General features: G+C 46.8%; 1 protein-coding gene, 1 non-coding gene and 1 pseudogene across 6 annotated transcripts in view; 1 reads left to right on the top strand and 2 right to left on the bottom strand.

Annotated features, from left to right (window-relative positions):
• Window positions 1–26,715, bottom strand: part of PABPC4 (poly(A) binding protein cytoplasmic 4) — a 31,574-nt gene that overhangs the window by 1,572 nt on the left and 3,287 nt on the right. Inside the window, exons 2-19 of one of the 5 annotated variants that reach the window (XM_036256289.1) lie at window positions 25,411–25,604; window positions 24,453–24,568; window positions 23,098–23,237; window positions 22,643–22,737; window positions 21,824–21,961; window positions 20,672–20,767; window positions 18,508–18,780; window positions 18,100–18,187; window positions 17,835–17,954; window positions 17,249–17,335; window positions 17,027–17,154; window positions 15,623–15,716; window positions 15,391–15,521; window positions 15,134–15,202; window positions 11,701–11,804; window positions 2,820–2,829; window positions 2,150–2,255; window positions 1,163–1,262 (exon numbers count right to left, since the gene is read on the bottom strand). In XM_036256289.1, the coding sequence (XP_036112182.1) occupies window positions 1,243–1,262; window positions 2,150–2,255; window positions 2,820–2,829; window positions 11,701–11,804; window positions 15,134–15,202; window positions 15,391–15,521; window positions 15,623–15,716; window positions 17,027–17,154; window positions 17,249–17,335; window positions 17,835–17,954; window positions 18,100–18,187; window positions 18,508–18,780; window positions 20,672–20,767; window positions 21,824–21,961; window positions 22,643–22,737; window positions 23,098–23,237; window positions 24,453–24,568; window positions 25,411–25,604 (2,009 nt within the window). In that variant the 3' untranslated portion in view covers window positions 1,163–1,242. Of the gene's footprint in view, window positions 1–1,162; window positions 1,263–2,149; window positions 2,256–2,819; window positions 2,830–11,700; window positions 11,805–13,846; window positions 14,183–15,098; window positions 15,203–15,390; window positions 15,522–15,622; window positions 15,717–17,026; window positions 17,155–17,248; window positions 17,336–17,834; window positions 17,955–18,099; window positions 18,188–18,507; window positions 18,781–20,671; window positions 20,768–21,823; window positions 21,962–22,642; window positions 22,738–23,097; window positions 23,238–24,452; window positions 24,569–25,410; window positions 25,605–26,715 lie in introns of those variants that run through there. The other 4 variants (XM_036256285.1, XM_036256286.1, XM_036256287.1 and 1 more) reach the window with 4 other exon arrangements.
• Window positions 3,802–6,307, top strand: LOC118626143 (annotated as a pseudogene).
• Window positions 20,267–20,398, bottom strand: LOC118627416. Its single transcript, XR_004959161.1, has one exon. It is a non-coding gene; the product is annotated as a small nucleolar RNA SNORA55 (small nucleolar RNA).

Raw genomic sequence — 26,715 nt, 5'->3', positions numbered from 1 at the left:
GGGAGCGGAAAGGGAGGCGAGCTCGGAAGACCTGGGTGGTGGAGGGTGAAGAGCGGCTGGGCCACAGGGGATGAAGACAGATGGATCTGACGTGTGGTGACGGAGGACAGGGGTCCGGGATGAGTCCTCAGTTCCTGACTCACTGGCCGGGTGGATGGTGGGGCCACTGACTGAAACAGGAAGAGGAACTGGAAGAGTTTGGGGAGAAGAGCAAGGCTGTTGGATGTGTGACGCCATGGGGGTCCCAGGGGAGCGGCAGGGAGAGACTGGCCTGGAGAATGAAATGTGGGAGGAGTAGCTCAGAGATGTGACAGAAAACCAGGGATGGGATGGGGTGGGGTGGGATGGACAGGGGTTCTAAGTAAGGTAACTCTGCCCCCTGGAGGCTACTTGGAAACTGCATGGTGTGTTTTTGGTAACACTCAGGGAGCTACTGGCATTAGTGGGAAGACAGCCAATGTCCTGTAATGTCCCACCTAATGAATGACACCTCTGGCAGGGCAGAAAAATTATGGTGTTGGGGGAACAGAAGAATGTCAAGTTTTATAACAAACTTCATAGAATAATTCTCTTTAAACTATGTGTAAGTGTGACTAATACACATTTTTTAAAGTTTAGACTGAGCCCTGGCTGCTTTTGCTCAGTGGTTAGAGCACTGGCCCGAAGACCAGAGAGTCGAGGGTTGGACTCCCAGTCAAGGGCACGTAACTGGGTTGCGGGTTTGATCCTTGGCCCGTCGGGGTCATGCAGGAGGCAACCAATCAATATGTCTCTGTCACATCGATGTTTTGCTCTCTCTCCCCACTCTCCATCTAAAAAAAAAAAATCAATGGAAAAATATTCTCAGGTGAGGATTAAAAATGAATAATAATACAAGGCTAGACTGAAACAAAAGGATTATGGGTAAAACCACCATTATGCATGCTCAAGAAAATCTGAAACACAACAACTGTCAACAGCACTTACCTCTGGGAGGTGGGCTGCAGACCTTAGGGAAAACACTTTTTTAGCTTTTCATTTAAAACCTTAAAAATAGTAACTCTCCAGTGGAAAAACCTGGCAAAGACCTCCTTAACCAGCTGATCAAAGTTAACATCCTTACATGATGCACCGACAAGGAAACCACATTCTCCCGGGTATTCTGCCAAATACATCATCTCACCTAATCCCGAGGAAGCACCGGGCTGCAACCTGAGGGACGACCTTCAAAGACAATGAAAACCGAGACGGAAAAGATGGACCTCAGTCCAATATGCACACTCCTGTCAGGGAAGAAAAATGGCCGAAATTACTATCAGGAAAAATATTGGGATGATGAAATTTGAATATGGCCTGAAGATCAGTTAATAGTGTTGTACTGATGTTAAGTTTCCTGATTTTGATAGTTGTACTGTGATTAGTAAGGGAATATTCTTGTTCTCAGGAAATACATACTGGAGTATTTAGGAGTCAAAGGACATGATTTCAACTTCCTTTCAACTGGTAGAGGAGGGAAAACATATGTATATAAATAAAATGATAAAGTATAGGGGCAAAAAGGACATTAATGAATGGGAAAAGGACATATGAGAGTTTCTTATACTATTTTATAAAATTCTTATTATATATATTCCTGTAAGTTTGAAAATATGTCAAAACAAAATTATCGCAAAAAAATCCCAATAGCCCTGGCCGGGTTTGCTCAGTGGTTAGAGCATCGGCCTGTGGTCTGGAGGGACATGGGTTCGGTTCCTGCTAAGGGCGTGTACCTCGGTTGCAGTTTGTCCCCGGCCCTGGTTGGGTTGTGTGCGTGGCAGCCACTCGATGTGTCCCTTTCATATCGATGTTTCTCTCTCTCCCTCCCACTCTATCTGAACAAAAAAATGGAAAAATGTCCTCGGTTGAGGATCATAAAATAAATAAATAAAAATCCCAATAAAACCAAACCAGGTGGTAATTAAAATATTTTATCTTTCAACTGCTTATTCTTTCCAATGGTCCTATGCCTTTACAGAGTTTCAAAAATGCCTCACAGTTACTGGCTGCTGGGATCCAGATGCCTCCCGTGGCCTCAGGCAGAAACAGCGTCAGTGGTGCCGGATTCCAGCGGCCTCGGCCTCAGCTTGCTCAGCCAGCAGCCTCCTGGCAGTCCTGGCCGGAGCCCGCTCACCTGCCATCAGGGGAACCATCTGGATGCGGCTGGCTGGCTTGTTCCCAATCTTGATGTCCATGTCCACCTGAGGATTGGGCCGGGCCTTTTTGGCAGTGGGCTCTCCCTAGGCGCAGAAGAAATCGCTAGGTTAGAGAGAACTCCTGACTCCCCGAGTAGGACAGCGAGTCTTCTCCTGAATACACGCCCAGAACCCAACCGCGGGGAGCCGGCTGGAGCGAGGTGCCGACAGGGGAGGCCGTGGCCCTGATGGGGCTGCAGAAGGCAGAGGCCACGGCCATAGCACCCAGCTGGACATCAGTGCCGGGAGACCACAGCACCATGTAACTCGAGCCCCACCCGCAGGTACGGCATCTCATCACACTCGTCCTCCCTGCAGTCACAGGGTAACACTGTTCTGGCCCAACACAACTCTCAGCACCTGCAAACCCCAGCGCAAGCCCCCCCACCTCACTCCGGTTAAACGGACCTGACCCCCTCCCTCTCCGCCTAACCCTGCGTAGTCACAGGTTGGCTGCACTGGAACCAAGGCGGGCAGTCAGCCGTCTTTCTTGGGCCTAAGTGCTCAGAAGTCAGGAGGTTGGAGCTTGCTTTAAGCTCCAAGCGGACAAGGCTGACTAGATAAATAAAACGTTCACTACAAACCCTCCATTTGCTTGACAGAGAAAACTCTATTGTCTCTGACCTCCTCGGAATGTGGACAGGTCAACAGACAGGTACTGAACTGCCAGGCCAAGCACTGGGGCTGTCACGGAAGACGTGGCTCCTGCCCTGAAGAACTGGCTATGTGGGGAGGGGGATGGCCACACGGTGACAGGCGCACAGCCTTGCTTCAAACCTCAGCTCCCCACTGGCAGGCTGTGTCACGTTCAACACGTTATTTGACCTCACTGTGCCCAGTCTGTCACCTAGAACTGGGGATAATAATAGTACTTATTGAAAAGGACTGTCAATAGGATTAAATATTTGTGAGGCACTTAGAACAGTGTCTGGCATTGAGCAAGCAACAGTCAGACACTGCTGGATAAGTCATGACAAAACAATGCAGTCAGTGCTTGGACAGAGGGCTCCACGGAAGCCCAGAGGCCATGGGAACCCAGGAAGGACACCTTCTAACTCAGCAAGTTTCCTGGAGAAGTAGCAGCCAAGCTCAGCGGTGAAAGGTGAGTAGGAGTTAGCCAAATAGGTTGGAAAGGGCATTTTAGGCAAAGGAACTGCTTATGCAAAAACATGGAGATTTATAGGTAACTACAAATCTTGTTTCCTAGAATAAAAATGGGGATACAGCCCTGGCTGGTTTGGCTCAGCGGTTGGAGCGTCGGCCTGTAGACCAGAGAGTCCCGGGTTCAGTTCCCACTAGGGGCACATACCAAAAAAAAAAATAGGGATACAATGTGGAGAAATGAGCAGGGTCGGAACATGGGAGCCCTTCTACGCTGTGATGGAGCCCCGACTCAACCCCAGATGAGAGATCCTGGAATGCTCAAGAGCGGCATCATCAGATCTGCTCTTCAGGAAGCTCCCCTCGGTGCTCAGGACGAGACACAGGCCTGGAGACCAGTCGGGAAGCTGCCATCACTTTCACAGGAGAGAGGAGAGAGGCTAAGCCAGGAAAGTGCGGCAGGAACACGGGCGGAGAGCCTCAGGAAGACATGAAGATGAAAGTAGCAGGCTATGGCAATGCATCGGGAATAAATGGTGAGGGGTTTGGTGACCATGTGGAAGACAGCAAAGTTAACAGGATCAGCCCGCTGCTAATTAGCTGTGCCCAGTTCTTTGCCACTTTGCTCTCCAAGAGGACACCTCATGTATGTGTGTAACTTGTACCCAGGCAAAAAAAGTTGTCACCGGGAAATGTCAAGCCTTCAAGTCCAGGTCTTAGGAGAGGTGAATGAATGACAGTAAGAGAGACTAAGCTGAGCAAAGGGAAGTCCCACCCTTTGTCAAGGCAGGAAGGGCACGGTCTATGTCTATGTCCAAAACCAAGACTTTCACAGGGACAATGCCTCTAACTTTGCTGAGAACCTCAAACTCTTTATTTCCCTGGAGGTGCTACATTCTCCCTCCACTATGAACTACTCTCTTCGTGTACACACTACCAGCATAGCAGGAAGTGAGGCAGGGATAAAAAGGCAAGAGGCCAAAGTGGAGGATATGATGGGGAATCCGTGGTTGGCCCCACTGGCCTGGTCTGGAAGAGCCTTCCTTAACCCCCCATCATTGGTTTGGTCAAATTGAACTGTCCTCCCAAAGAGTTCAGATTTAGTCTGAAAAGACTGGCTTGGCCCTGGCAGGTTTGGCTCAGCGGTTAGAGCGCCGATCTGCGGTCCAGAGAGGCCCGGCTTCGGTTTCCGCTAAGGGCACGTACCTTGGTTGCAGTTTGTCCCCGGCCCTGGTTCTGGTTGGTCGTGCACTTGGCAGCCACTTGATGTGTACCTTTCACGTCGATGTTTCTCTCTCTCTCTACCCCCGCCCCTCTCCCTCCTGCTCTGTCTGAATAAAGAATGGAAAAAAAGTCCTCCAGTGAGGATAAAAAAAAAAAAAAGACTGGCTTGGCCGGTGTGGCACAGTGGATTGAGCCTTGCCCCTTGGACTGAGAGGCCCCAGTTTGATTCCCCGTCAGGGCACATGCCCGGGTTGCAGGCTCGATCCCCAGTGGGAGGTGTGCTGGAGGCAGCCAACAGATATATCTTTCTCATATTGATGTTTCTCTTTCTTTTCCCTTCCTTTCTCTCTAAAAAATCAATATAAACATTAAAAAAAAAAAAAAACTGTCATATACTCAGCTGCTTAAACCTTGTTAGGTTAAAAGAACACCCAAAAGCCTGTCATTTACTTCTAAGAAGTCTGAGACTTACAATTAATTCTCAGCTGGGAGCCCGCACCTCCCTCCCCCAACAGCAAGCTAAGCACAAAGCTAACCATAAAAAGTCCCTGAGCCCCATACACTTCCTTCCTCCCGACAGGACGGTCTATGCTGGCATGGTCTTTGGATCTGAAATTATAAGGGTGAATGCAGTTACCAAGTACTGAGTCCACCTTAAAAGTCAAGTTCAGCTCTGTAACTGGAGAAAAATGGGATCGCTGAATGTTGGGAGACACGTTTCATTAGAGAGTAAGAGAGAACATGGAATGAAGCATGGACTATTCACTGTTCAAGAATAGGTGGTCATAGGGCCCTCCCCCAAGACAGCGGCAGCCGAGCAGACATCACCGCTACCGGGGCTCCCCCGCTGTTGGATATCAGCGCGGTTTCTGGGAGAAGTGGAAGCAGCGGCCAAACCCAGCAGTTCCGGGGTAATCCAAGAGGTGTTGAAAGGACTACACCTCCTTAAGAAGGCTGCCAAAATGTTCTCACAGCTCAACTTGTTCAGCCAAAGTGAAGATCTGGAAGAGACTGCTTCCACCGACCTGAAGTGCCTGACGGAGCCAGCATTTCAAGGAGGCCTCGCCATGAAACAAGCGAGCGCCTACATCCCTTGCAGTAGGCTGGAGAACACTTTTTAAACTACTTAACTCGGTGCCAACACTATCATGTGGCAGAGTTTGAGTTGCCCAAAACCAAGAACAACTCGGCTGAAAATAACACTGCTAGTTCCTCCACGGCCCATCCTAGTCTTGTTGCTATGGCATCACAGACAGGCTGAAACAGAGATACAAGCAAAGGAGGAGACGAGCGTGGGCTGTCGCACTGAAACCTGCCATGGGAAGTGGGGAAGCTGATGATAAATGTGCTCCTGAGGATTACCTCCTCCACCTCCGAAGGTAGACCGGCATGAGCTTAGAAGAGACTGAGCACTGAGCAGGAAATAACGATCCTGAGAGACTCTTCAGAAGAGGCATCAACTTCTCGCTCATCTCATCAGGCCAAGTCTGCAGGGAACCCCTCCTTCTCTCTCGGCACGCGCCCCGAGCCCAGTATTTGGAGCAGGCTATCCAAGGCTGGCGTCGGTGACTGGGAATGATTGGTATGCTCAGCATGAAGTCAGGTGCTTCACCAGATCAAGGACTAGCAAAGACATCATTAGGTTCAAGAGCAGTCGGTGACAGGAAGAACAGGAAGACGAGCAAACACACCCCCCCCCCCCCCCGCGCTGGCAGTGGGATGACTGGGACACCCGTCCCAGGGGCTGTGACAATGGACAGAACATGGGTTAGTCTTCCCACAACAAGATGGGACTACGGGGCACACACCTTCCCCAAGAAGGAAAGCTGTGCAGTCTCCCCCTCAGCTCTGTACCACAAAAGCAAAGACATTTGATCCAGTGAAGTGTCAAGCAATTAAGTGAGTATTTGTCGCCTAGATGAAGAACCAGCGATTTCTGTCTTGGTATTATCTTTGTCATGTTGTATTTCAATTTCTTAAGTGTAAAGAATACTGAGAAATAGCTCTGTATAATCAAAGGTTGCATGAATTCTCCTTGAAAAATAAAAGTGCCCCAGCTGGTTTGGCTCAGCAGTTGAAGTGTTAGCCTGCAGACCGAAGGGTCACAGGTTCAATTCCTGATCAAGGGCACGTACCTGGGTTGCAGGTTCCATTCCCGCCCCAGTCGGGGTCGTGCAGGAGGCAACCAATCAATGTGTCTCTCACATAGATGTCTCTCTCTCTCTCTCTCTCTCTCTCTCTCTCTCTCTCTCTCCCCCCCTCCCTCCCTCCTTCCCTTCCACTGTATCTAAAAATCAGTGGGAAAATATCCTCCAGTGAGGATTAATTAACAACAACAACAAAGTCCCTTCTATTACGTGAGCCTATGCAGAAAAAAAAAAATGATACTAGGAAAAGTAGATTTTTCTTTTTAAGGGCTTGTTTTAGACCTTTCCATAAAAATCAAAAAACATGAAATAAGATTCTTAAATAAGATTTATGTTGCTCATTTTCTTAGAAACAAAGCTGAATAAGGTACTATTTTTATTTCCAGCAATTAATAAAAAAAAAGACAGCATGAAATGGCATCCTTATTTCATGCATAGTCATGAAGATTGATCACAAAGATTATTTTTTATCCTCACCCGAGGACATTTTTCCATTTTTTGTTCAGGTAGAGTGGGAGGGAGAGAGAGGAACAGAGAGAGAGAGAGAAACATCGATGTGAAAGGGACACATCGAGTGGCTGCCACCCGCACAACCAACCAGGGCCGGGGACAAACTGCAACCGAGGTACGTGCCCTTAGCGGGAACCGAACCCGGGTCTCTCAGGACCGCAGGCCGACGCTCTAACCGCTGAGCCAAACCGGCCAGGGCCAAAGATTATTTTTTAAATGGCCAAACACTTAAGGGTTTTGTGTAGGCAAAATAATGCCCCCCACACTCACCCCCTGCTAAGGTGTCCACATTCTACTCCTTGGAACCTGTGAATATGACATTACATGGCACAAAGGAGTTAAGGTTACAGATGGAATTAAGGTTGTCAGCGGATCCTAAAAATAAGGACATTATCTGGATGGGCCCATATAATCACACGGATCTTCTAATGTGAAAAGGGAGGCAGAAGAGTTAGTCTGAGAGCCACAGTGTAAGAAAGACTCGCCTGGTCATTGCTGGCTTGAAGATGGAAGGGGCCAAGAGCCAAGGAACGTGGTCAATCTCTGGAAGGTGGAAAAGGCAAAGAAACACATTCTCCCCTTGAGCCTCCAGAAGGAACACAGCCTGTCGACACCTTGACTTGAACTTGGTGAGACCCATTTTGGACTTCTGATGTCAAGAACTGCAAGACAGCACACTTGTGTTGTGTAAATCACCGAATTTGTGGTGACTTGTTACAGCAGCAATAGGAGTTCATTTCTTCTGAAGCATCCAACCTGTCGCGATCCTGTAGGTTTTCTCTTCCTCGGATGTGAACTGGTTTAACTTCACAGCCTCATTTCTCAATGGCTCAGAAGAGCCTCACTTTTTAAACTAGAGACAGAAACAGCAGCTTCCATAATCTCTTCTGGATACTTCATGAAATCCTGCCTCTTATGCAAGATTCACGATTTTACCTTGCAATCAATTTACACTCTATTTGCGGTGTATTGCCCTAGAGCAGTAATTTTCAAACCTTTTCATCTCATGGCACACACAAACTAATTACTAAAATTCTGCGGCACACCAAAAAATGTATTTCTGCTGATCTGACAAAATAGGTATAATTTTGATTCATTCACACTGGACAGCTATTGTGTTTGGCTGGTGTCGTTTTTTTATTTGACAATCCAAGGCAAAAGAGATCAGTGCCCCTGACTAGTCATGGATAATATGTTTTAAAAGTTCTTGCGGCACACCAGTGTGCCCCAGCACACTGATTAAAAATCGATGCCCTAGACTTTTTAAAGGTCAACACACTTTCTGAAAGGATTGGAGAGTATTTTAAGCTTTGCAGACCACATACAGTCATACAGTCTCTGCTGCGTATTTGTTTTTTTCTCCACAACCTTTTAAAAATATAAAAACCATTTAGCTCATAGGCCATACAAAACAGGCTGCAGGATGATGGCTCTGGCCCATGAACTGTAGTTTCCTGATCTCCGACGTAGATACAGGGCAGTCAGAGAAAGACTGGCCAACAAAGATGGTTGGTATTTATTCACATGTTAAATGGGGAGAATATCTAAACAAGACTTAATTTTATAAATAGTTCTTAGTGAACACTTTCAAACAATGACAGCTTTTGCTTCCTATACAACTTTGACTATGGAAACTGGAAACACAGTATGTGCACGAGGGTCCTGTGTACTGTAAATAAGCACCAAATAACAGCTTCAGTAAAAAGCAAAGATTCTCACCCTGGCTGATTTGGCTCAGTGGTTAGAGTGTCGGCCTGCGGACCAATGAGTCGCGGGTTCAATTCCAGTTAAGGGCATGTATCTTGGTTGCAATTTGTCCCCGGCCCTGGTGGGGTCGTGCGGGAGGCAACCAGTCAGTGTGGCTCTATCACATCCATGTTTCTCTCTGGTTCTTTATCTCCCTCCCTCCCACTCTATCTGATAATGAGTAGAAAAATATCCTCAGGTGAGGAATAAAAAAGCAAGGATTCTCAGCCATACCATGTCATCAGTAGCTGTTGCAATATCCTGCCAAAAAAAAAGTTCATGTCTGCTGTTCAACTCTTCTTGTAGTTAGCACTTAAATGAATTTCCTATCTCTTGGCAACTGTCACCATCAAGCCACTGTAGAGGTTGAAGAGTACCCCTCAAATTTCACATCTACCCAAACCTCAGAATGAGCCTGTTTAGAAGCAGGGTCTTTGCAGATGTAATTAGTTAAGATGCCACACTGGATTAGGGTGGGCCCTGAAGCCAATGAGCAGTGTCCTTCTAAGAAGAGAAGACACAGACAGACACGTACAGGGAAGGCCATGTGAGGATGCGGCAGAGATTGGAGTGATGCAGTTACAAGCCAAGGAATGCCAACGATTGCCTGAAGCCACCAGGAGCCAGGAAGTCTTCCTAGAATATTCTGAGGGAGCATGGCCCTGCCAATACCCTGATTTCAGATTTCTAGCCTCCAGAGCTATGAGAATAAACTTCTATTGTTTTAAGTCACCAAGTTTGTGGTAATCTGTTATGGGAGCCCCGGGAATCTATTATACCCACCCAAATGGAGAGTGGCACCTTTTGTAACAAATGACAACAGTAACACTAGTCAAGTAGTGAACAGTGAAACTCACCTCTTCCAACTCAAATTCAACAAAAGCAAATCCTCGGTGCTTTTCTACAATAGCAGAAATAGGTAGTTAATTATGTGGGCAATAGGAGGAGGCAGGGCATATCTAAATGCCATTGAAAAAGTAAAAACCTGGCCGTGACCGGTTTGGCTCAGCAGCTGAAGCGTCAGCCTGCAGACTAAAAGGGCCTCGGGTTCGATTCCCACTCAAGGGCACATATCTGGGTTACAGGTTCGATCCCTGGCCCTCGTCGGGGTCATAAGGGAGGCCACCAATCGATATGTCTCTCGCACACTGATGTTTCTCTCTCTCCCTCCCTCCCTTTCACTCTATCTAAATATCAATGGAAAACTATCCTCCAGTGAGGATTGACATAGTTAACAATGCTTCCAGAAATATTAGTCATTTTGTTTACATCAATATAGCTAAACAGTGACAAAATTTTAAATTTTGTACTATCAAGGTCTACCGCTGCACAATACAAGTCTTCAGTTATTTTTCTAAGCATTTTTTTTTTTTATCCTCACCCGAGGACATTTTTCCATTTTTTACTCAGATAGAGTGGGAAGGAGAGAGAGGAAGAGAGAGAAACATCGATGTGAAAGGGACACATCGAGTGGCCGCCACCCACACGAACCAACCAGGGCCGGAGACAAACTGCAGCCAAGGCACATGCCCCTAGCGGGAACCGAACCCGGGTCTCTCTGGACCGCAGGCCAACGCTCCAACCGCTGAGCCAAACCGGCCAGGGCTTTTTCTAAGCATTTTGATAACATCTGTTTACAAGACTTATAGACTGTAGGGAAAAATGCTATCTATCAGTTATTCATTCCAATTGAGCATTAACTACATACAGAGTGCTGACCTCACTTCTGAGTTAGGTGACGACTGTTTTAGCTGACGGAGAAGAAAAGCAACAGGAGTTACTAGTTTATAGAATGCAGGGGGAGAAGGGTCCCCAAAAGCCAGTCTTACCATTTTATTTAAGAAGTGAAGAACTTGCCCTGGCCAGTTTGGCTCAGTAGTTAAGAGCGTCAGTCCGCAGACCAAAGAGTCACAGGTTTGATTCTGGTCAAGGGCATGTACCTCGGTTGCAGTTTGATCCCTGGTCCTGGTTGGGATCGTGTGGGAGGTAACCAGTCAATATGTGTCTCTCACATTGATGTTTCTCTCTCACTCTCTCCCTCTCACTCTATCTGAACATAAATGGAAAAAATGTTCTAGGGTGAGGATTTAAAAATAAAATAAAATTAAATAAATAAAAAACATGCCAAAAAAAAAAGAATTGAATAATTTAAGGCTCAGAGAGTTTAAGTGTCACACACAAAGTTAGTGGCAGAGCTGGGTCTAAAACTATCTTAAAAAGTAACAACCAAGGATCAAATATAACCATGCACTGTAACTGTGATACCGACTGAAGGAAAACTCACCCAGGTGAGCAGAGACCAAGGCTCCATTGTCGAGGCTGAGCTTCCCTGATGCTCTCTACTTTTTTAAAAAGCACAGCTGCCAAGAAGGGAGGTCTAGTCATAAGATGTGGTGGGGTTTCAGCTACCCAGCAAGGGGTATGAAACACCAGTCCTTTCAAGATTCTTCAGACTATCTTCTTACTGATTCTTACTATACAGTTTATGTATTAAATGATCAGAAATCAAAGGCCCTAAATGGTTCCAATGTGGAAAAAGCCTTTATTCAAATCCAACAAAATGTCAATCTCTGTAAATTTCAGCTCATAGCCATACCACCATCGTGGCCTCATTGTCACATTCTTTTTCCGTCACCAAAATCAGTGATTTTGACCTACAGAGACACCCTCCTGAACTTCATTACATATCAAACATACACAGGAGGCACATGATGTTTTTTTCTCAAGTTCTTTCTCTGGCATTAGGAATCTAAACATGAGACACACTGAAAAGACTCATCTGTTGCATTATCCAGTGGAATCTGAGTATCTGTGATGTCTCCAAAAAGAACAAAAGCAGCATGAAGAACTTTGCCATCCACTTCCTCTGTCAGCCCACCTGCAAAGGCACAAGCTCCTTCTGAACTAACGTCCTCCATGCTCTTGGTACAGTTGCTGCAACAATGTGTTAGCAAGATATCCACAGGGAGGAAAACGAGGCGTCCCTAGTCTTTTGGGTACACAAAATGACTTCTCCCCATCCCTCTTCAGGCCTCCATCTAGCCCCTCTGAGATTCCTAAATGAGCTCACCACCTCCAGTTTCTCTTTCCTCCACACAGCCACTAGAATGATTCTAAGAGCAAACCTGACTACAGCACTGCCCTGCTTAATATGGCCCCATGCTCACCAATGCCCACAAGATGGGTCTAAATTCCTTAGTATGGCATGTAAGACCTTCATAACCTGAGCCCTGCTCACCTCTGTAGCCTCTTCTCCCCTCCGCTTGGTACTAGACTACTTCACTATTCTGCGCTTTTGCTCGTGTTTTCCATTCAGGCCAGCAGTGTGCTCCCACTTTGGATGCCTAACTCCTGACATATATACATACATATATATATATTTTAAATATCTCTTTACTGATCTGAGAGAAAAACACTGATGAGAGAGAACGACTGGACGCCTCCTGCATGCTCACCACCAGGAACCAGACCCACAATTTGGACATATGCCCCCACCAGGAATCAAACTGGTGACCTCATTGTACATGGGTCATGCTCAACCACTGGGCCACGCCGGCAGGCCTAACTCCTGACCTTTCAAACCTATCTCTGGCCTCTGCGCCTCCAGGATGTTTGCCCTCATCTTTCGAACTCCCAGGCCAACCCTCTCCGACAGTCACACGATTGCATCATAGTGCTCACCAACCGCAGTGAGGCTGTTTCCATAACCCCCCAGCTATTCTGGGAATGCCTTCACCCAAGGACCCAGGGCCCAGAGTTTAGGATGCGGTCGGAGATCCCAGTAACAGATCTTCTCACCAGCTCTCTAGGTCCAGGGTCAGAGGGAAAAGGGCTCTGGGCAGCGCTAGGACCAGCGGAGCCATTATGTCGCGAGCACCATTCAGACTGCGGGGTGAAGCCCCATAAGATACCCAGTCCTGTCCGCCTCGTGCCACCCGGGGCCAACCCCGACCTCCATTCAATCAAGTCCTTGCCAGTGAAGACCGCGTTGCCCCACGCCGCCTCACCCACCCACGTAGAGAACCCTCTTGGTGGCAGCCATCTTGTATCCCAGCTCTTCCGCCGGAAGCCAGTGCCCGAGCCCCGCCTCCCCCCGCCAGCTGGCGCCGATGCTGCTGCACCAACCAGGTCCGCCAGCTGCTAGGTGTGGAGGGGCAGCCAGACAACAGAAAACACAAATGCGTAGCCGCAGTAACCTCGGTCGTCAGAAAATGGGAGAATCTACTGTAGACTGGGCCAGACTTTAAGGAAAAAGGGGAGCTGGCCAAAAGGAAAGAACATTCCATGGAAAGGGATCACGTGGGTAGGGCCCTGAGGAAGGACAGCCTGCCGGCTCAAGGAAGGGAAAAAGGAAGGGTTCCTGGAGGACGGGGAGGGGAAGTAGACTGGTTGACCTTGCCAGGCTCTGGTAGTTTCCACGACTAAAGGAACCACAAAACACCTCGGACTCAAGCAGTTGTTTGCTGTTGTCACCAGACCCATCTCCCAAACCTTTTCCCACAGCCAGGGGAAGCCCCAGTTGCAACATCTGGGCAACTGTACCTGCTGACCTGCATGCAGGGCAAACCTGTAGGAGACAAGCCACCAGCAGCACATCATGGAGGGAGGGGCCAGGTTCTGCGTATCTCATCCTGTGTCCTTCAGAAATGTGCCATCCCTGTATCAGATCCAAGGCCTGCTCTGATCACTTGTTCCCTCAACTTAAAAGGAGCCAATACAAAGTCCTCCAATAACAGAATGCAATGGGACAGTTCTGCACACCTAGCTAACCCACAATAGCCTGCTTATAAGGCCAGGAAAGGATAAGCTATACAGAACTTTGACCCTATCTGCATCCTAAAATTACTTCCAGTGAAATGAGATTTATAAAAGAAAACTGTGTGGTCAGAGTAAAACATAAAACAGAGGCAGTTTTATGGAGATTTTTTTTTCTTTATTGAGAAACTTAAGACTTGGGTACATCAAATAAAACCAATTTCTGGGGGAAGGCGGGGGTAGAATCAAAACCCACAATAGAAAAAAACAAAACAAAACAAAGTTAAACACTATCTGGGGCCACAGCAGAACCCAGATAATATATTCTTTTAATTGAAAAATTCTAGGTGCTTCATAATTGACCTTTTGATACAAAATGACCTATTAAATTTGCAATTTGTAGTTCTTGGTGTTGAGGTCCATAGGACAAGCTAGGGAGTCTTCAAACCTTGAGCTGAATTCCATGAGGGGTTATTTGGCTTTTGAATCCTGAAAAGAAAAGCACCAACATAAATAATAAAAAGAACCCCCGAGATTCACTGAAATCTCTGGCGATAAAAGAAGGTATTACAGAGTAGGGCTTCTCAACCTCAGTGCTGACATTCTGGCCTGGATACAATTTTGCTGGGACTGTCCTGTGCAGTGCAGGGTGTTTAGCAGCATCCCTGGCCTCCACCCACTAGATGACAGTGACATAGTCCTAGTTGTGTTATGAAAACCAAAAATGTCTCCTGACATTAGCAAATGTCCTCTAAAGGGGCACACCTAATTGAGCACTGCTATAACTACAGTCCATAGAGACACCCACTTTTCCAAGCCATCTTATACTAAAAGTTTATACAATTTTATGGTTCTCTTGCTTAAATTCCAAATGACAAGCCAAGGGGCCATGGCTCCCAAGTCCAAAAGTTGACTGGAACACATACTGTAACTGTCGTTAGGTGTGTACCTGTCTCTCCCACTTTGACACCAAGGCCTGTGTCTACTGTGTTCCCAGGGCTAAGCAGTGGCTATACACACAACTGACCTCACTAATCTCAAACCAAACCAGGGAGATGCACATAGTTTCAATGTGCATGACAACACCTGTATATTCATCATTATTCCAAAACAAAAATGGGATTCTTGAGAAAGTCTGCTTATAACATCAGAAAAGGAGAATAAACTAACCAGGTGTTCTTTATTGAGAAAAACCGTTGTTTTGCTCCTTATAATTTACCACCTGTACTCTTTTCTCCATGTTAACTCATCCAGATGCCAGAAAAAGAAAAAACAAAAACACAGATGACAGCATACCCAAGCTACTAGGTTAAATGGCAGAAACATGGCTCTACATATTGTCCCTTATATTTTAGTAAGATATTCACCAGCCAAAACCATTATAGAAAAAAATAGCCAAACATACGTTTTTTTCCATGTCTAAGAGGTAGCAGCAGCAACAGCGCCCACCTTCTGGGCAGCTTCTTTCTTGGCATGATGAGCCTGTAGAACCGCCACAGCTTCATCCACCTATGAGAAACCTCCTGGTGGTCAGTGACATCTAAGGAGAGCCCCTCCACTCCTCTCTAAGGCCCAATGGTGGCTTCTGGCACTAACTGCTTTCTCAAATATGCGCACCACAGCAGCCCTTTCTCTCTGCCACACCTGGGGGTCCAGGGCTACCCGTCAGCCTCCGTGGCTGAGACCACCCTGTTCACCTTGGAGCGGAGAGACTCGGGGGACTCCAGCATGTGCAGCAGCTCGGAGTTGTCGATCTCTAGGAGCATTCCCGTAATCTTTCCAGCCAGGTTTGAATGCATTGTTTGGATGAGTGGGAACAAACGTTCTCCTGTGGGGAGATACTCAAGTAAAAACTCTGTTAAATCCCGGAAAAGAATGGACACTGTTGTCCAGTACCAGGCTTTGGCCCACTCCTCTGCAAACACGTACCCAGCATCTGTTTCTGTTCCTGGGGGGGTGCTGCAGCCAGCATGGAGGCAGTCAGGGGCTCCTGCCCCTGCACATGGACCGCAGGCTGGGGTGCCTGGGAACCAGGAAAGGCAGCAGGTTAGCATCAAGGAAAGGACACTTGATGGTGATCAAGAACCTGACCCTTCAACATCTATGTGAAAGAGGAGGTGGAGGTAGTTGCCCTTACTATCAAAAAACTAACTGCGGTCTTGAGGGGTGGCAAGTGTGAGGCGAGGAACCATGGTGTGGGCATAGACACACAGCCAACTACAATGAGAACAGCACGCTATTAGAAGTGAAATAAGAAAATAACCTACAATGCTTGGCAAACATCTATCAAATGATTTTGATTTAGTCAAGGCTATTTACCCAAGGTTGCCCAAGAGTTTGAAACCTTGTTAATAAATAAAATACAGTGAACGTGTATATATAGCTTTTGCCTGAAAATTAGTTTTTTCCCTTTTGAGTGAATTCCTAGTAGGGAGCTGGTCAGAGTCTGAACAGCAAATAATTTATAATTAAATCCCACATCACTGTATCAAATGTTTTCATTGTATCTAACACTTGAGGACTATTAACATGCAAGGTTCAATGCCAGGTACAGCCCTAAAAGTAGGGCCTTGTAGGCAAAAAATACTTCGTACAGCATCAAGTTCCAGGGAATATTCAAGTCAGAGAGCACGGATCAGGAGGAAACAGCTCATGGATCACAAGGCTGAGTATGGCTCCTCCAAGCAAAGCGCTACTGAACTTTTCAACAAACAAGGTGCACCGTGGCTTGCCTGGGTGGCACAGCTTGAGACAGCAAGTATCAGCTTAAAAACCTGAGATCTGGGTCCAATTAACCCAGCTCTTCAGAACTTCAGAAGTTCAACACCTCTGAAGCTGAACTTCTCTGTGACATGAAGTCCTTTCCTGCCTCAACGTACTAATCATCTTACAGAGCAGTGAAAGGTGACTAGGCCAGTGGAGGTGAAAGAGAAATGAAATTGCTCAAAGAGTTGAATGAGAACATAAGATGTTGTAAAAAGGAGAGTGGGAAGCACCAGCTGTCTCCTCTGGGGCATTTCTGAGTGAACTGTTATCAGGAGTAACACTTTTAAGCCCATTACTGCCCACTAGAGAGCCCCTCAAGGGCAGTGTCACCACACAGGATACAGCATCCTGACACAGAGCAGGCATTTAATACCTGTTTAGGGAATCAAAGCAAGGCATCTTTTTTTTTGGGGGGGGGGTACATGCCCCTAGTGGGAACCAAAGCTGGGACTCTAGTCCACAGGCCGATGCTCCAACCGCTGAGCCAAACCGGCCAGAGCAAAGCAAGGCATCTTTTAAATCACAAGGAAATGGGGGAAGTCCTTTAGCGCTGTGACAGGACCTCACCTGCAGAGGCGGTATGGCGGGGTGGGGACTACGGACACTGGAGGTGTACTTGTAAGGTGCAACAGCCCGAGGAGCAGCAGTAGCCACAGTAGCGCGAGGGGCTAAGTTCTGCACAGCTGTGGGAACACCTTAGGAAAAGAACAAGTAAAATTAAAGCCCATCAGTCTGGGCAAAGACCCGTCAAATCCCATCTTTCCCCATTCTGTGTGCATCCAATACCACCTCCAGACTGGCAGCTGTCAGTCAGCCCTTGCTGGGCGGCACCAGCCCCACCAAAGTCCATAGCCAAGCGGTCCGGGCACTCAGACCCTACAACAGACCAGCAAATGCACATCAGTGTTGGCAGCAGAGGTCCAACTGGCCACGCCCCACGGAAGGAGAAATTCCAAAGTATGTTCACACAACACATCACATATGGGGTCTCTACTGCTACTATTAAGGAACAGCCAACAGATAATATACAACTCTTTCCACCTCTAGGAATACAGGACATTCTCTGTAAAAAAAAAAAAAATTCCTTATCTCTTCCAACTCCACCCGAGAGAACGGGTTGCCTCTAGTCATCCAGATAACAAACTTCTACAACTAACCTTTTTCACGAGTCACCAATGAGCAAAGACTCTTAAAAGTAATCAACACTCCTAGAACGAATTGTTTCTCTGCCCTTTAGTACCTACCTACGCACACAGCTAAGACTGCAGAACCAGGATGCGAAGATGAGCCCAACACACTGACCGACCCTGGGCAGAGCCTAGTCATCTTGACTCCCTCCTCCCCAGGCCACACTTCTCAAGGCCAGTTTGCTCACCGACTCTCTGAGCAGTAGTAGGGAGGCCACGAGAGGCCGGAGCATTACCAGTTGGCGCCAGATGGCGGAGAGTTGGACGAGGCCCAGACTGGCGTATAGCACTTGGCATTCCTTGGAAGCCTGGTAGAAGACAAAAATTGTACATCAGCGATGAACAATGTGAACCAGAACCTAGGCTGCACCTCAAGGGAGGCAAGGAGGAGAGGCAGGGGACACCAGGGTAGGTATATCCTGAATGATCAAATCCCTGTTCCCCACCACCTACCTTGAGGTCTCCCACCTTGCTGCCAGCGTGGATTAGGTCTCATCTGTGCTAACTGGTTAGGTGTGTAATATGGAGGTCTTCCCTGAGCCTGGAAGAAAGAGCACCCAAGCCCTTTTATTTTAAGGATCTCAGTCCACACTAGAGAAGTATCTTATCTCATCTCACTACCAGGCCTTGACTAATTCAGGTAGAGGCTCTCTCTACTCAAAAGCTTGGGGGAAGGGAAGGTCAGTTAACGGGGATTCTTTTACTTTACCCTGATCAGTGTATGTATGACCATGGATAAGTCCTTCCTCATTTTATTTGAAGGACCCTTAGGCTGACGTTCTAGAACTCTGATGTCCCTGACCACTGCAGGAGCCGCTGTCAGGCAGGCTCGGAAGCCATGAACATAGAGCAGAGACCCACCTGTGGAACTGCTGGCACAAAGTAGCCACCAGCTGCAGGTTGGAACTGATTTAAGATGGCATTGGCAGGGAGTGCTCTCATTCCGGCCACCCGCTGCATATACTGGTTGGTCAGGTGAGCCTTTCGCTCTTCCTTCCTCTGGGCCAGGGCGACATACAGTGGCTTGGAGCCCACGATGCGTCCATTCATTTCAGTGACTGCTTTGGTTGCCTCTTCAGGAGATGAGAAGCAGACAAAGCCAAACCCTTTGCTTCTCCCATCCTCCAGCATTACCTACCAAAGGAGATCAGCTTAAGAAAAAGGCGTTCTGTGTGCAAGCAGCTATTAAGAGCCAGAAAACCTGGGTTCTGCTGAGAGTTATCATGTCTAGGAGAGGTGCTCTGCCCCGTCCCAGGATGCACCCCAGACCAACTGAATCACAACTTCTAAGGGTAGGATCCTAGGCACTTTCTTTGTTATATTCTAAAGTTCCTAAACACCATGATATGGCTAATGGTTAAACCAGGAACTGAAAGATGTTTCCTGATACCTAGCAGCATAGCTACCTCCGGGTACCCACAAGACATCTGGACGGTAGTGTCAAGCAATTTAATTATAGAGTTCATCTGCCCAAGACTTGGGTGAACAAAAAATACGCTCTTAGTACAGTTAGGATGGTTCTGAAATACTACATGTGGGAAGGAGTTAAAACCAATGACTGCCACCATTACTTCAATGGAAGTAACAGCAGAAAAATGACCAGCTGGGACAGTTGGATTCTGGTCCCAGCTCTGCAATTTCTAAGCTGTACAACATTAACAGAACCCTTACTTGCCCTCTCTGAGCCTCAATGTCCATGAGGCAAATAACTACAAAGTCACACGTCTACTGGTGCAGGTAGTCTTTTTTCAACATTAGTCGTTCATATAGACAATCTTTTCCTCACCTACAAAGATTCTTTATTACTTTCCCTGGCCAACATGTTCAGAAGCACTGTGGCAATGTGAGCGTGCTTGGCACCATTCTGTCTTAGCTCACTGCCCGGAGAGCCTCCTGAAGGGAGAACATGGGAGTAAAGATGTGCATCAGCCCAACAACTCTCTACCAATGAAGTGGGCCACAGGTAAGATTAAGACACCTTCATCATGAAAATGGTGCCTATGAAACTCGAAGATGTGGTTCTTTTGCCCTCTTCTTGCAAATGCCAAATGGACTACTGTTCTGATAAGACTAGCATTCCCTGCACTGATGGAGGCCAGTCAAGGGGATGATGAGAGGGAAGGGGCGAGAAACTGGAGAAACTCCATAGGGTGGCCTCTAGTCAACTCCCTGCTATAACTGATGATGACACTCCAGGTGGTGAGTAACTGAAGCTAAGAGCCAGGGCAGGGTCACCTGGAGTCTTTACTGGCCCAGCTGGCATCCTTTCTCATCACCGAGAGGACTTTGTGACACCTGCTGCACTTCTGCTGAGGTGGACTAGTGTCTGCAATAGGCTATGACCCAAAACTTTCAGATCCTGTCACACTCCCAAAGTACCAAGGACAGACAGTATACCATCTTCATGTAACCAGCACTCTCTTGCTCAAGGACTCAAGTTCCTTGACTTTAAAATGGGGTTCATAATTACTCACCCTGCTAATTCAGTTAATTTGATTATCAAAGAAAATCACAAATGACACATATGGCAAAACATGAAAAAATCAACTTCCTGCTTCCTGAGATGGAAGTTCCCATCCCAGCCCCCAAATCCTCACAATATTATCTTCATTCAGGGAAAAAGTGTCGCAGAGTTGTAGAGACAAGCCCCAAGACAAATGGAAAACCCGTCTGGATTTCCTCTGCTCTTTCTGTGGCACCATCTGTCCCCACGCCAGCACAAAGCAGCAGAGAATGGGAAAGATTCAGGTGCTCTGGGGGGTTGGCAGTAAGGGACTCAGTCAGATTCATCTCCATATCCCAAGACTTGGGAGACAGCGCAGTAACAACCTAATAAATTGTCATTCTCCAGAGCATACACTCAAACAGCTAATTGAATGCCAGAAGGAGTTTGCCAGATTAATGTGGTAGCTATTCTCAGAAATGAACACAATTTAGATCCTATTCCGTCAGTGAAACAAATGCCAATAAACTGCTAAAAGATTACAACTTCTGCTTTCAATCCCAGAATCTCAGTATAAAATACCTTAGCACTGGTGATGGATCCGAAAGGAGAAAACTCTTTCCTTAACTTCTCATCATCAATGGTGTCATCCAAGTTCTTAATGTAGAGATTCACCCCCTACAGTAGAAGGATCACTGTTAATTGCTCTTTTATTTTATTTTTAAAAAATATGTTATTGATTTTATGCCCTGGCCAGTTTTGCTCAGTGGTTAGAGCGTCAGCCTGTGGTCTAGAGAGACCCGGGTTCGGTTCCCGCTAAGGGCACGTACCTCAGTTGCAGTTTGTCCCCAGCCCTGGTTGGTCGTGCGGGTGGCAGCCACTCGATGCGTCCCTTTCATGTTGATGTTTCTCTCTCTCTCTCTCTCTCTCCCTCCCTCCCTCCCTCCCTCCCACTCCATCTGAACAAAAAAATGGAAAAATGTCCTGGGTGAGGATAAAAAAAATATATATATATATATATATATTATATATATGTATGTTATTGATTTTAGAGAAGGGGAAGAGTGAGGGAGAGATAGAAACAGCAATCAGCTGCCTCCTGGAGATGAAACCAGAGACCTCTGGGTGCATGGAACTACTCGACCAACGGAGCCACACAGGCCAGGGCAGCAACCCATGTTTTTTTTTTATCCTCACCTGGGGACATTTTCCCATTTTTTTATTCAGATAGAACGGGAGGGAGAGAAAGGAAGAGAGAGAGAAACATCGATGTGAAAGGGACACATCGAGTGGCTGCCACCCGCACAACCAACCAGGGCCGGAGACAAACTGCAACCGAGGCACGTGCCCTTAGGGGGAACCGAACCCAGGTCTCTCTGGACCGCAGGCCGACGCTCTAACCGCTCAGCCAAACTGGCCAGGGCGCAACCCATGTTCTAATAAGCCCTGCAGGGGATTCTGATGCAGGCTCGAAGTCGAGAAACCACTGCCCTAAGATTCCAATGACAGGAGCATTAACGCAGTCGGCTGCCATTATCGTCCACCCTTATAGCTGCTCCGGCTGACCACTCACCCAGCAGGGCTCTTCTTGCCCCCATTCCTAAGGGAACCTACATGACTACAACAGACTGAGGCTTCTGGAACAAAGTCCCTAAATGACCTGCTACATCTAGGTGCCTTGTCCACACACACAGTAAATTCCCTGCTGGCAGGCTGTGCAAGACCACCTCTCACCTGGTATCGACTGATTCGCTCTTGTTTTAGCTGTTCAAATTTCCGTTTTAACTCAGCCTGCCGTTCCACTTTCTTCTGTGCACGGCCCACAAAAATGACTTTTCCACTGATTTCTTTTCCATTCATCTCTTCCACGGCCTAAAGAAGAAATAAACATGCATGTTTAAAACAAATGCAGAGGCAGGGGCCTTGCTCTGGAGGTTTGTAAGTCCCACCAAACATACCGAGAAAGAAAACTTCCCTACAGGGCTAAAAACTAACTCCACTCCATCTCTGAAGTCAGCTAAGCAAATCCAAACTTCCTCATCAGTAAAATGGGGTTAATATTTAGATGGCTTATTGGCCCAGATAATACAGGAAAGAAATAGTACAGTTGTATAAATACACGCATAGCAGATATGAGCCTAGCTTGATCATCTGGCTGTCACTAGATTTCTCAGGTTCTTTTGTGGGTATTAAGTGACACATGTCCAGGGCCTAACACAATGCTTCACCCACAAGTAGCTGTTGTCCTGTTATCAAATCAACAACTCTCTGGCCCTTAGTTCCCTCACCTATGAATGGGAACAAACACCTGTCCTATTTTCAACCTACAAGGCTGAACAGCTAAGGTGACAGGTATGTGCCAAGTGCTTCGAAAACAGTTAACTGATACGTTAAGGTGTAAAACCCCTTAAGAAGGCCACTCCAGAGTACAGTAACTGTGCATCACTACTGAACACCAGATAATTCCAGCTCCATTCTACATATTATCAAGGCCCTGCCCACACTCTGGGGCCACTTCCTACAAAATTTTCCCGACCCTCGTGGTACTCTCACCTTATTGGCATCCTCGTGTTTTTCGTAACTCACAAAGCCAAAGCCTTTGGATTTCCCACTGGGATCTCTCATCACCTTGACACTTAGGGTCTTACCTATTACCAAAGGACAGAACTATTAGTAACACCATCTCTACCACAGCTCAAGGAGAGAGGCTTCTCTAGGAGCCCATCTGAAGCAACCTCTTGCTGAATGCAGATGGACTAGAAGAAAGAGGCACCATGCCTGGCCTTCTAATTCTGACCAAGCTGCTGAGATGGCCTTGGAGCTCAAATGAGGTAGAGGTAAAGCCAAGAGCCAAAGCCTGGAATCTGTTCTTATCTACCCTGTGACCTTTGTCACGCAAGGTATTTTAGTTCTGGGTCTAGGTGCCCTGTTCTCTTAAACAAAAAGAGATGAAGTCCAGGTCTGATGGACTGTGAGAGAGGACACATAGAGTAAAGGACCCAACTTACCAAACTGGCTGAACAGCTCTTTCAGACTCTCATCATCGACCTCTTCCCCAAAGTTTTTGATATACACATTGGTGAACTCCTTGGCTTTGGCTCCAAGCTCAGCTTCTCGCTCTTTTCGAGACTTGAATCTGCCCACAAACCTGAAAAGAAACCACAAGAAACTGATCATCCCGAGGAACAAAATTTGATTTCCAGGGGTCCAAAGTTAAAGGCTGACAGGAGAGGTTAAAACACAAGTCCCAGTCCAACCACCAAGAGAGTAAGCTCAGAGATGCCCAACTCCCCACAGAAAGAGAAAAGAGGCAGGACTGTCCTGCAGGGACCAGCCCCAGGGCTCCTGGCTCAGACCAGGCTACTCCTACCACATCACACTGCCTTCGTGAAGAAACCTGATGACCATGTTTTTTTAAACGTTCATTTCTGTGCATCTATGTAAATGCATAGAAAAGGTCTGGAAGGATACAAACCAAACTGTTAACAGTGGTTAATGTGAGAAGTGAAATTGCTGGAGTGAACTACCTTTAATTTTTCACTTTATTCATTTTAGTGTTGTTTACACTTAACAGGAATGTATCCGCACACTGAGTATCTTTAGATGTCTTTCTAGTGATACCTTTAGGAGATTTGACAACTGGGCACATACACATTATCAGTGCAACTTATCCCTGGTCTGTTCAACAACACAAAGGATAGAAATTATTTTAGCTTACTATTGCCAAGACTGACTGTTCCTTCTCCTCTCCCTGCATGGCTTAGCTAAGATCCCCATCTCTCCATTCTGCAATAACCACACCAAAGCAACATGGTCTATTATGAATATCTTCTGCAATGGGATGAGATTTTTCCATTGTAACCAAATTTAACTATTACTATGGAGCCAGCCTTGGGTTAGAAGGCTACCGAGTCATAAGTTAGCCAAGTGGAGATCTGGGGACAATTTGGCATCAGCCCTAGCAAGTGACCCCATGGACAGACCAAGGTCTCATGGCTAATATACAGCTCCTGGTCAGTCCAGGGCCCTCTCCACTCTGCCGCTGGCCAAGACCCCTGCTCAGAGTGGGCTTAGAGCTGTCTTCCAGCCAGCCCCAGTTGCCGATGCTCACAAAACCCACAGACGTATGCATTTAAGGGAGAGGCGGCAGGCAGGCCATGGCTTGGGCAGGAAGCCCACCTTGGCGAGTCAAAAGGGCTGCCATGGCTCAGCAGGGAGACTCACCAGCCCTGGAGTGGAGAGGTAGGAGCAGGCCACACTTAGGCCGAGAGAACCAGTAGCCGCCTTGTGTGTGCCAGTTAATACCGAGGTGGGGCCACGGCTGGCTCATGCGATGGCTGTTGCTCCGGACTGGGACACTCACACTTTGCGGTCATTGAGGAGCATGCCGTTCATCTTCTCAATGGCCTTGTCTGCAGCCTCTTGGGTCTCGAAGTGAACAAAGGCATAACCCTTAGAGCCGTTCTCATCACACACCACCTGTCAAAGACAAGGCAGGCCACTTTAGTGCCACCGCGCAGCTCCAGAGATTAGAGGGTCTCTTCCTCAGGGTTTCCCGTGTCTGAGGCCTCTAGCCCATCCATGAGCAAACAGCAAGAGACTACAGCAGTTAAGGTTTTTCTTAACAGGCACCCAATGATGTTCCATTTACAAATGGTAGCCACTATTAGGCTGCTTCTATTCCAAATGTTTTCTTCATTAAAAACACTGAGAGATCTTGGTGCAAAACCAGTGCTGCAGAAAGACAAATCATTTCCCAAGCCTGCAACAGAATTTCAGTCTAGTGTGGAGTCAAACATGTAAACAACCACCACACAAGTTGTACACAAATCTCCACATAAACAGGTGCATAAAAAAGGAAGAAAGTGAACTTATGCTTCTAAGATGACTACAGCTTCCTGGAAACCAGAGGCACTGTTCTGAGTCCCCCACCCGAGAAACCTCTTCATGCTTTCCAAAGTTAGAAGACAAGAAAGATGTTTCAGGCAGAGGAAAGAACAAAGACACAAAAGCACCTGCTAGTTATGCTAGGCTGTGGTACGAGATTATCTGCAGGGAACTTTTAAGCCTAGGAGCCATTTCCAGAATTTTGGAAATTACCATACCCTGTCACCCAATTCCTTTTTTTTTTTTTTTTTTTGGTACGTGCCCCTAGCAGGAACCAAACCCAGGACTCTCTGGTGTGCAGGCCGACACTCCAACTGCTGAGCCAAACCGGCCAGGGTCTTGTCACCCAATTCCAAGGCAGTTTCCCGTTTAGTATTTATCTTGTTTTCAGGATGCAATAATTATTCTGCTGAAATCATTTAATCAATGTTTACCTTGCAGGACAAAATGTTTCCAAAAGCAGAAAAAGTATCATAAAGTGCCTTGTTATCTATAGATTTGTCCAGGTTCTTGATGAAGACGTTTCCCACACCAGATTTTCTCAAAGAGGGGTCCCTCTGAGACCACATGATGCGGATTGGTTTTCCCTTAATCACATCAAAGTTCATAGTGTCCAAGGCCCGCTCAGCTGCAAGAGAGAAACACATTTCAGTCAAGGATATAAAACACCTCACAAAGGTAACAGCCACTATCCCAGGAATAGATAACTCCAGAACTTTTCAAGGTAATCACGCTGACAAAAGGCAACTCTTAAAATTAAAGGGCATCATCTGGCTGGTATGGCTAAGTGGTTAAGCATTGACCCATGAACCAAGAGGTCGCCAGTTCAATTCCCAGTCAGGACACATGCCCAGGATGTGGGCCCGATCCCCAGCGGGGAGCATGCAGGAAGTGGCCAATCGATATTCTCTCTCATTGACGTTTCTCTCTCTCTCTAAAATCAAGGGAAAAAATAAATTAATTAAAGGGCATCAACCTGGTTGGTGTGGCTCAATGGACTGAGCGTCATTCCATGTACAGAGAGGTCGCTGGTTGGATTCCCAGTCAGGGCACATGCCCAGGTTACAGGCTTGATTCCCAGTATGGGGTGTGCAGGAGGCAGCCAATTGATGTTTCTCTCTCATCGATGTTTCTATCTCTCTCTCCCCCTCTCCCTTCCTATCTAAAAAAAATATATTTAAAAAAAATTAAAGGGCATCAGATTGTTCTAGCCTGCGTTGCTACTGAGGGTAGAATAAGTTCTAGCCGAAGAATTTATGTCATGGCTTAAGACTCAACCTCTCTCTGGGTCTGCATCCTTGTTGAGTAAGGTGGGGAGTTAGGCAAGATCATCTTAACAGCCTGTGGCGCCAGGATCAAATGATAACAGTGGTGGGGGATTTGTTCCAGTTCCAAGGCACCCCCCTCATGGATGCTTGACACCATGGATGGCACCAAATCTTATATATATTGTGTTTCCCTATATATGCATACCTATGATAAAATTGAATTTATAAATTAGGCACAATAAGAGATTAATAGTAACATACTATAATGAAAGTTATAAAAATGTGATCTCACTGTCTCAAACTATCTTATTGTACTCTACTCAACTTTTCACTTAAATGAAGCACTTTCCAAATTGTCTGCATCACTACTCTTGTGCTGTAGGGCCATTATTAAGTAAAATAAGGGTTACTTGAGCACAAACACTGCACTACCACAGGGCGATCTGATAACTGAGACAGCTACTAAGTGAC

Source organism: Molossus molossus, unplaced genomic scaffold (genome assembly GCF_014108415.1).
Source record: "Molossus molossus isolate mMolMol1 unplaced genomic scaffold, mMolMol1.p scaffold_m16_p_12, whole genome shotgun sequence".
NCBI classification, from domain to species: Eukaryota; Metazoa; Chordata; class Mammalia; order Chiroptera; family Molossidae; genus Molossus; species Molossus molossus.
The sequence above is the reverse complement of the archived record's forward strand: the minus strand, read 5'-3'. Positions and strand labels throughout refer to the sequence as shown.